Here is a 10992-nt window from a genome sequence, read left to right as displayed (position 1 = left end):
GCCTAGAGATGGACCATAACACAGTTGATAGAATGCTGACCTTGGAATACCTTGGTTCAGATCCTGTTTTAGACACTAAATGGCTGTGTGAGCCTGAACAACTCACTCAACCTCTCTGGGTTTCCTCATGCATAAAGTGGGCATAACTATAACACCTGCTTTACAGGGCTATCATGAGGATTAAATGGGACAATGTATATCTGATGTACAACAAACTTCAAAGTACCATGTAAATGTTTTTATTATTTTTGTTGGGTTTGGGGCATATACTGCTTTTATTCTTGGTGTAGAATCAATAAGCAAATTAAACAGTACATAATAATGATAAAACAATGGATAATAATATAATTACAAAGTGACTGGGTACCTGCTACTCTCCTGGACTCTGGAAATTCCTAAACAGTCCAGAAGTTACTCTGAACCCAGGAATCTTAGGGCATGCAATTTGGGTGGACAAAAGAATGTACAGGGCAGAACACACTTAAAAACTCAATGTGTGACTCACACATTCTACAGGATCAGTCATCAGATCAAAACTCAGAGACTCTTCAGGAGCTATGGGCCAAAGACCTATGCACTCTTCTCTCACCATGGAGATATAGACTTGGAAGAAGACAGACACCCTCTCTCTGAGTTATTGTTATTGCTATGGCAGATCTAGGAATCCAATCTAGGCCTTCTGACTTGAAGCTCTTTTCACAAAGCCATGTTTCTTTTCTAAGAACCAGAATCACCTCTGGAGCTCTTCTCCAATGAGTGCAAATCTGAGCTGCTTTCCATCTTGCCAACTAGAACATAATAAGGAGTCTTTTATTTGCCATACTTCACGGTGGGCTACCCAGGCACAAATACCATCTTCACTCAACACAATACAGAGAGAAATAAGCAGATAAGACCAACTTCTAACTAGAGTGAAAGAAAATATGTTACTTTCATGTTGTTCAATGAAATTGCCATGCCCCATTCTCAGCTCTTGTTGCTTGATTAGCTTCTGGGAAGTCTACCATGTTTCAGTCCTTGGTGATGACCTGGGTGAGTACCCAGGGGTTCCTTGAGTCTTTACAGGGGGAAGAAAGGCTCAGTCTCATCTTCTGGGTTGGAGGAGAGGGGTTCCATTGTTGGAGGTGGTCTTTTTCTAGCCTCTCTGAGGGGCATCCCAAGTTGGAGGATGGTTGGTGGTGGGAGAGAATCAGGGATCACCAGGGTAGAATTGTGATAATTTCTTGTATGTGCCTGGGCCTTTTCTGCCTGGGGACCTGGGATCTTCTGTATTTATCTCCTTAGCCAGGTGAGAGTTTCTGGTTCTATGGCAATGCCAAGTTGGAATAGATGACAGAGAAATACTATAAAGAGAATAGACATCAGAAGAAGAGAAAAGGAAAGTGGAGGAGATGAGAATACTGGGGAACCATACTCACTTCTTCCCTTGGGGATGGGTCTTTGGAGATGGCTGTGGAATGAAAAGGAAGTGAACAGGTTTAGGCATTAAGGCTCATTTGCTCATCCCCTTCCCACTTTATCCCTCAATGTCCAGCTCTAGGGTGAGTGGGACTATCATAGAAAACAGTGGAACATTAGGGGGTTGACTTCTAATCTATAGCATGATGTTCCTAACCATCCTTCCCACCCCCACCCATGCTCTGTCCCTCTTTGATTTCTCTAACATTACACTCTATCCTCCTTCCTCACTAACTACTCCATACTATTTCCTAGCTATTTTTTTCTTTCCCCTCTCTAACTCTAGCTTTATCCTTGGTCCTCTTTTCTCCCTCCATTCTCTCTTTCTTGTGATATCCAAGGTGTTAAGATTCAATGGTTCCAGTCCAGGTCCTTTTCCTGGGCCCCCAGACAACCTTGCTAGAACTGCTTGGGAGACATCTTTATCTTGATCAAATTTTCACCTGCATTTCAAGCTCAAGATGCTACTGTCCTCACCTCAAACCTCCTCCTTATGCTGGTGTCATGAGAATTTCCTCCTCTTCTTTAGTTCCATTTTCTAACCTTGGCTCAAACCCAAGACCCTATCCACCCTTAGATTGGTTCATGATTGTGTTATGTACTTTATCCATCCCAGAGTAAGAATACACCGAAACCTTTCATTTGTATCTGTAAAATCTATTAAATTTTCTCTCTTTTGGTGTCCATTTAACTTTCCAAATCCCAGTGCCCTCATGTGGAAGGTAAGCTCTGTGGAGGCATGTTTCATTTTTGCTTTTGTATCCCTAGTACTTGGCTCAGTGCTATCCACTTAATAGGTCTTTAATTTTTGTTAACTGAATGTCTCATCACCATTGGTCATAGAGCAGGATAAAATTTGGGGTGGGGAGGGTGGATGCACAGAGAAAATCTTTCAGTGAGTCACCCACTGTATTTAGCTCTTCAGTGTTTGTATCTTTGTTGTGTCTCTTCAATGATCATCCATTATTTGCAGAGCAAGGCTTAAGTTCCTTTGCCTGGTGTTCACCTCTTTTGCAATCTGTTGCCTCTCTATCTTCTCAGCCTACCTTATCTCGTAGCATTCAGTTCAATAAACATTTATTTATCACCACTGGTTGTTTATTGGATTGGTGTGACCCTGGGCAAATCACTTAACCCTGTTTGCCTCAGTTCTTCATCTATAAAATGAGCTAGATAAGGAAATGGCAAACTACTCCAGTATCCTTTCCAAGAAAACCCAAATGGGATCATGAAGAGTTGGACATGACTGAGATGACTGGAGGAGGAGGAGGACGACATCAACAAAATGTGCTACATATTAGGAATACAAAAGCAAAAATGAAAGTTCCTGCCCTCTTCCATTCTACTGGCAGAAACAACACATAGACAAGAAGTAAATACAAAACTCATATACATATACAAAATGACATCAAAAGAGCGAGAGAATGAGGTGGGGGACAGGATTAGGAAAAGCCTTAAGCTAAAGATTTGGAAAGACAGAGAGGCAAATGGAGGGGTTACATTGCAGACAAAGGCTGTCACTTGTGCCAAGGAAGGGAGGAGGGAAGTGTGATATTATGGAAAATAGAGAGTTCATGACTGGGGATTAGTTGGTCAGTCAACAAGCGTTTATTAAGCACTCAATATATGCACCAGGCACTGTGGTAAGCACTGGGGATACAAATCTAAGTAAAAAGAAAGACTGTCCATGTCCTTGAAGACATTACATGGTCATGGAGGAAGACAGCACATAAGAGAGAAGCTGCAAAGGGGTGGGGAGTAATGAGGTAACCAGACAAAGGCATGGTGGCTTATTCCAGGAAATTAAGGACATCTGGTCTGGGCACTTCCCAGAAATGGAGGCTGCAGGAAGAACTCACCAATGAGTGAAAAGGCCAGCAGAAGCAGAGGCAGGAGGCTGCTGAGACACGTGAGGGAATTCCAGAGAATGAGGGCAGTTGCAGATGCAAGATTGGAGATCAGAAGAAAGGTTAGGGCTGGATAAGTAGTCCTGAGTATTATCAGAATAGAAATTATAATTGAATCCATGGGAGCTGATGAGATAAACTAATTGAAAAAGTGTAGAGGGAGAATAGAAGAAGGCCCAGAACAAAGCCTTGGGGGATAACCACAGTTAGTGGACATGACCTGAATGAAGGTCCAGCAAAGGAGACTGAGAAGAGTTGTCCAACAGGTAGGAGAACCAGGAGAGAGCAAAGCCATGAAAATCTAGACCAAGAGCGGGGAACCCGCGACCTCCATGTGGCCCCGAGGCTGCAGATTCCCCATCCTGATCCTTGACTAATATGAAATAAGAAACAATATGAAATAATTAATATGAAATAAGATCAGAAATCTTGGTGGGGGCTAGATTATGAAGGACTTTAAATGCCAGGCTAAGGATTTTGCATTTTGTACTAGAGGCTAATGGGAACATTGAAGATTTTTGTGTGGTAGGTTAAGAGAGTGCCTCAGTTTCCTCATCTGTAAAATGAGTTGAAGAAGGAAATGGCAAACCACTCTGGTATCTTTGCCAAGAAAACCCTAAATGGGGTCATGAAGAGTTCAACATGATTGAACAACAATAGCAGGGTAAGGAGGAGTGACATGATCAGATCTTCCTTTTAGGAATGTCAATTTAGGGGGTGGCTAGGTGATGCAATGAATAGAACACCTGCCCTGAAGTCAGGAGGACCTGAGTTCAAATCCAGTCTCAGACACTTAACATGTACTAGCTGTGTGACCTCGGGCAAGTCACTTAACCCCAAATGCCCTGCCTTCTCCCCTCCAAAAAGACAAAAAAAAAAAAAAAAGGAATGTCAGTTTGGCAGCTGTGTGGAGCAGAGACTGGAGAGGGAAGAAATTAGAGGCAGGCAAACCAATTAATAGGCTAATGTGGTGTTCCAGGCAAGAGGTAATGATGGCTTCTTAGTAGGGACTAATGAGTTAGGAATGGAAGAAATAGATGCAAGGGCAGAATCAACAAAACTTGGTAACAGATTGGCTCTAGGGGTTGAGGAAGAATAAAGAGTCAAGAATAACTCCAAGGTTTTGAACCCCCGTGCTTGTTGAGGGTACCCTCAATAGAAATGGGAAAATTTGGAGGAGATGGGTTTTGGGGAAAATACAATGGATTTCATTTTGGACAAGTTGAGTTTCAGTTGCCTAAGGGACATCCAGGTGGAGATGGCCAGTAGACCGATGATAATGTAGGGCTGGTGTTCAGGAGAGAGATTAGAGGTAGATACATAGATTTAGGCATCATCTTCATAGAGATAATCATTGAACCCTTGGGAGCTGATGAGATCATGCAGGAAGAGCTTTCATAAAGAGAGGATTGCTATGATACAGGCTTGGAAACACTTACTCAGTGGGCAGCAGGAGGAAGATGGTCCAGCAAAGTAATGGTCAGACAGATAGAAAAGTCTAGAAAAAGAGGATGATAAAAGATAAGGGAGGAATGTCCAGGAGAAGGGGATAGTTGACACTGTCAAAAATTGCAGAGATCGAGGTTAAGAGCTGAGAAAAAACTTTTGAATTTTGTAGTTTGGAGATTGCTTTCTATGTCCTGAACATGCCCCTATGTATCTTCATCCTTTTCCTTTGTGCTTATTGAATTTTTGCCTACTCTTTTCTAATTGTTAAAATAATAATAATTATTTTTATATCTATCTATCTATCTATCTATCTATCTATCTATCTATCTATCTATCTATCTATCTATATCTATCTATCTATCCATATATATTTTTTAAAACAACCGGGGTTAAGTAACTTGCTCAAGGTTACACGGCCAGTTATTTTTGTGTGGATGCCCAGTATCTGAGGCCGGAACCGACCCCAGGTCTCCCAATGCTGGGGCCAGCGCTCTTAGCCTCCCCTAAAATAATAATTATTTTTAACCTATTCTTTAAACCCCAATATAAATGCCCCTTTCTCCAGGAGTACCCTCTGACTCTTCACTCCCCTCTCCGCAGAAGCAGCATGATACAGAGGGAAAAGAATAAGAAATCAGAGACACCGGATTCAGATCCTGGCTCGGCTACATTGGCTACACTTAACTGGTAGAGCAGATCAGATTTATTCACCTCTCTGGCCTTGGTTTTCTCATTTGTAAAGTGAGTGGGTTGGAATGGATAATTTCCAAGTTCTCTCCAAGAGCTAACTCCTGTGACCTTGGAGAACTCACATAGCACTTTGGTTTGCATCTCTCTCCTGTGCTTAGGATCACAGAACGTAAAAGAGACCTTAGTAAAACTCCATGTTACAGATGAGGAAGCCGAGACGCACAGAGGTTGTGTAGGTGGGTAGTACAGTGATTTGGTTGTCAAGGTAACAGGAGTGATGAGCAGAGCAAAAGTTGTCAGCTCCACCGGACTCTTTTAGTCTTGTTCCTGAACTGAGGATGTGCATGAACTCAGACTAGGGTCCAAGGGGCATGATGCAACTTAACTAAATCCAAACATTTGTTGAACACTTACTATGTGCTACTAGGGGCCATTAGGTGGAGCCATAGTGCACAGAGTTAAGGGTCTGGAGTCCACCGCCTCTTCTGAGTTCAAATTTGGCCTCAGACACTTACGAGCTGTGTGACCCTGGGCAAGTCACTTAACCCTGTTTGCCTCAGTTTCCTCATCTGGAAAATGAACTGGAGAAGGAAATGGCCAACCACTCCAGTATTTCTGCCAAGAGAGCCCCAAATGGGTCACAAAGAATTGGTCATGACTGAAACAACTGAACAACAACAATAACAATATGCTAGATATATAATATATATTCTATATGTATGTAATACATAGAACATATATTATATATAGAAAGAAAAATAAAATAATTTCCATCCCCAAGGAGTTTATATTCTATGGGAAGTTGGGGGTTAGTATCATGTACACAGTTATGCAAATACAAAAATATATGTGAAATAAAGACAGAATACATTTTGGGGGGATGGGGAGCGAAATATCACCAACAACTAGACGAGTTGGCAAAGGTCTTTTGTGTGGGGAGGCCGTTGAGCTGAGCCTCCCAGGGAGCGAGGGACTCCAAGAATCTAGCTATGGCATCATCCAGCTCCCAAGCAGTATGGCAAAGTCGAACTTCTGGGATGGTATTTAAGGAGCCAAGATAACAACTGTAAGTATGACTGGATTAATAGAAATGAACTGGCTGGAAGTCAAATAAAAATTTTGGTTGGAGGATCCTGAACACCAGAGGAGAAGTCGAGTTGTTAAAAAGGTAGACTTCATCTAAGCCTGATAGCTTCTGTCTTATTTTGCTGGCTGCCTGGATGAGTGAGCTGCAATAACTCCTGGGGCTACGGCTAACAGAGTGGAGAGGTCTCCCTGCAGGGCAGAGGCCCTAAATAGCAGCAGCAATTCAGTGCAAAGATGGGGAAAAAAAGGAAAAAAAAAAGATTCTGAGGACTTGAAGAGAATGCACGAGCATGTGGACCAGTAGATGGCAGCAGAGAGCAGTTTACAAGCAGCTCAGGGAAGGACTCAAGTCTGGGGAGAGAGCAGCTCCCAGTCTGAAGACATCACCAGAGGATATTGAATGACATTGGCTCTGCCAGGGAGGAAACAAGCAGCAACACTGTAGGCAGAAAAGGCTTTGAGCTTGGACACCATCCTGCAGGCATGAGTTGAATGGCCATATAGGGCACAGTGGAGAGAGTGTTGGCCCTGGAATTAGGAGGATCTGAGTTCAAATGTGGCCTCAGATACTTATTATCTGGGTGAGTCACTTAACACTGTTTGCCTCAGTTTTCTCATCTGTGAAATGATCTGGAGAAGGAAATGGCAAACCACTGCAGCATCTCTGCCAAGAAAATCCCAAATGGGGCCATGAAGAGTCAGATCCAACTGAAACAACTCAGCCACCCTTATACACCCAGTTATGTGTGTGCCTGTCCAGGTGTCTTTCCTGGCCACCTGTGTTCCCCGGTTATATGGTTTCTCAAGTGTGTATTCCTTGTTTCATATATGCCTATGTTTCATGTAGACTATCAATATGTATGTATACATATTATATATACACACACATTCATATTTCCTGGTCATTTGTATTTCCTTTCCCACTAATGGTATGGTAATCTGTGAGAGAATAAAACCCTGTTTGTATAAAGAAATCTTTCTTGTTATTTATTTGGCTGGACTGTTTAGTTGAATGGTTTTTTGTTGTTTTCTTTTTTGCTTGGAACTGTTGTGTCTCTTGATTAACTATTAAAATAGAACGGGACTCAGACCTTTCTGGGGAGATGCTCATTCACCATAATGAACCTCAAAACTGGGGTAGCATTCCAAGGGTGGTTGGTCCTAGCTGATTTACCCAGGATTACAAAGTGTCAAGGTCAGGGTTTGAGCCTAGGTCCTCTGGCTCTAAATCCAGTTCTCTTTGCATTATACCACAGGTCATGTCTCAAATTGTTTTAATAGCTACCTGCGAATTTGTCATAATCCCCTACTAGAATATGTGCTCCGAGAATGCAGCCACTGTCTTATTTAGCTCTGTATATCTCCTAGAACAATGCTCTGCACAAATAAGGCATTTTGTAAATGCTTGGTAAATTTGAATTGGATTGAACTGAACCAGAATTTGGAAAGGGTTGGAATAAGATAAATGTCATTTTACTTCTTTCCCAAGAGAAGGCCTTGAACCAGTCCCACTATCTTAGTCCAGGTCAAAGCTAAATCTGTGGATAACCTGTGCTGCTTCCTTATTTTTCACATTGAAACAGTATACAGAGCAGACCACTTCCCTTTTCCCTCTCTTTGTCAAGCCCTGATGGTAACTGTTCTAATAATGGGATTTCATCTGTTGTTCTACAAGCCCCATTTCCTCCATCCCTGACCCCTCCCAACTTTGTGTCCCAGGCAGTACCCCTCCAGCTTCTGGTGAAGTGGGTAATTTGGGGCTATCTTAGTGAGCCCTACCAGCTCTTCACCCAGATGGTGGAGTGAATTAGAAGGCAGCAAGTCCCCTCCCCCACCTCTCAGAGACAGTGAAGATTTGCTTCCTAGTCACATAAGCAAGGAGAGGCCTCATATTTTTCAGTTCCTAAATCTGTCATATTACAGCTTCAACAGCTAAAACTGGAATCTGTATGTTTCTCCTCCAACATTAACTTACATTCAGATATGCCCTATTTTGACCATAGGTTTCTTGAGATCAGGGAACAGCTTTACCTTCCTCTTTTGCCTCTTGACAGGGCATTGTTAGAGGTGGGAATTCAAAGTTAGCTCCTTTCAATTCAGATCAATTGAATACCTGTTTAGTAAGCAGCTTCTGTGGACTAGATGCTAGGATAGCTAGGTGGTGCAGTGGATGGCGTGCTGGACCTGGAGTCAGGAAGACTCATCTTTCTGAGTTCAAATCTGGCCTCAGGTTTGAAACCCTGGGCAAGTCATGTCACACTTTCTGCCTCAGGTCCTCATGTGTCAAATACATCGGAGAAGTAAGTGGCAAACCACTCCAGTATCTCTGCCAAGAAAACCCCAAATGGGGTCACAAAGCATCAGACAGAACTGAAATGACAACACAGGCAAGCTCCTATGCTATGTACTGGTGTTACAAAGAATGAAAAAAACAATCCATGCCTTCTAGGAACTCAAATCTAATGGGAAGGATAAAGATGTACACAAATAAGTATTATACAAGAGAAAATGTAAGAAGGGAAAACGAAGAGTTACAAAATAAGTGCTGGAAGAGAGTTTGAGGAGGGGAAGATCATTTTTAGCGGGGTCGATCACCAATGGAAGAGGTGATACTTGAGGGGGGGTCTTGAATGAATAGGCTTTCCATGGGTGTCAGGGATGTGGAAAGAATAGGCTTCAGCTTGTGTGAATGTACTAAGCTGGGATAGGGATCACTCCTGGTCCACTGTATCTGGAATGTAGAATGAGTGAAGGGAGTAGAGAGGTGTAATACAGGAAAAACAGTTTGGAGAAGACTTCCTGGAGTGATTGTGACACGAGAGAGCCTAGAGCAGCCCAACCCTCCTGCCAAACATTGCAGCAAAGATGTAAAAGGTATAAGATGAAGTAATGATCAAGTTGGCCCAAAGAGAAACAATAGTAAGTACCTCGACCTGGTGCACGACTGTACAAGGTGGCCAGAAGCCTGTGAACTCTTGGAGGGGGAATAAAGAAGGAAAAGGGAAAAGCCAATGAGGCTTAGTTAACAGGACCTGAAGTCAGTGGGATCTTGACCCTGGCATTTTAGGGTCTCAGCATGGGACAGAATGGAGAGGCCATTACATGAGGAAAGGGCTAGAAAATTTGTGCAAAAATGAGTATTTTCCAAGAGACCTGAAACCAATATTACCAGAGCCACAATGGGATGCAGAGTTAATGAAATACTTGTGTCAGGGGGTGGGGAAGAAGGTGTACTCCAGGAGACCTGAGACCACTGAGATCTTGGACATCTGTCTGGGGCCTGCTGAGACAAGAACAAGTAATAAAACCTGCTCCCAGTAGGTCACTGGGCAGAGTGCTGTACTGGGCAGTGTTGGTATGCCTGGGCACCCTCTAAGAGTACTGAAGCCAAGGCTTCATCCCCACAGCAGGAGACAGGGTCAATTCTCTTTTAGGACTTCCTATTTTGGAGGGGGGGAGGGGATTGTACCATTTAAAAAGGAGAAATAGCTCCTATGGGGATGAAGATTTCACAAGCAGGGCACAGTGTGAGGTTGAATTGGTTAACTATAGGGTTGAAATTAGGAAGAGAAAAAAGTGAAGTCAGAGCAGGGGTAAGAACAGAAGAGGAAGAGAAAGTACTAAGGGAGGGATGAGGAAAAGGGAGAGAAGGAGTTTTGTTGTTCAGTCATTTCAGTTTTGTTCAGCTCTTGTGATAGTAATGGCAATGGTGACCAGAGTCTTCTTGGCAGAGATACTAGAGTGGTTTTGCCATTTCCTTCTTCAGCTCATTTTACAGATGAGGGAATTAAGGCAAACAGGGTTCAGTGACTTGCCCAGGGTCACATAGCTAGTAAGTGTCGGATGCCAGATTTGAACTCAGGAAGATGAGTCTTCCTGACTCTAGGCCCTGCACTCTATCCACTGAGTTACCTGGCTGTCCCAATAGGAGGTTACAGTCAGATAAATTAATGTCAGAGTTTTTGGTCAAGGAAGTGAATATGTAGGTGGCAAGATCCCATCCCTGCGCACAAGTGAGGTGGAGAGGAGGAGTAGGTCTTATAATATGAGGAGACCGAGGGATGGAAAGTTAGGGTGTTTATGGGAAAACCACCATGAATGTTAAAGTCCCCCCCAAAATAAGGGTAGGTGTTAGGGAAGAGAAGAAGACAGTGAGCTAAGTGCTGAATTCCTTCAGAAAGGAGGGAAAATGATCTGGGGTGTGTGCGTGTGTGTGTGTGTGTGCGCATTCATGTGGAAGGAGGGAATGATAGACAATAGTCCCTATTATCAGCAGAAGGTGAAAATATTAATAGAGTGAACTTCAAAAGGGGAGAGCAGTTGCTCAAAGGGACAGCCTGGAAATGACAGTGTGGGGGAAGGAGTGTTCTGAGGCCCCCTTTAGAACCAGTGCATTGGGAAA

At 43.1% G+C, this 10992-nt stretch overlaps 1 protein-coding gene across 1 annotated transcript in view; it reads right to left on the bottom strand.

Annotated features, from left to right (window-relative positions):
• Positions 1-684: 684 nt before the first annotated feature.
• FCRL6 (Fc receptor like 6) overlaps positions 685-10992 on the bottom strand; it is a 35352-nt gene continuing 25044 nt past the window's right edge. The window contains 2 exon segments of the mRNA XM_069062867.1: positions 685-1343; positions 1419-1450. Coding sequence (XP_068918968.1) covers positions 1011-1343; positions 1419-1450 — 365 coding nt within the window. The 3' untranslated portion in view covers positions 685-1010.

Source organism: Petaurus breviceps, unplaced genomic scaffold (genome assembly GCF_028583685.1).
Source record: "Petaurus breviceps papuanus isolate PSGF00001 unplaced genomic scaffold, PetGlider_PUasm1.0 90510, whole genome shotgun sequence".
Classification (NCBI taxonomy): Eukaryota; Metazoa; Chordata; class Mammalia; order Diprotodontia; family Petauridae; genus Petaurus; species Petaurus breviceps.
This window is presented reverse-complemented; position numbering and strand designations above follow the sequence as displayed.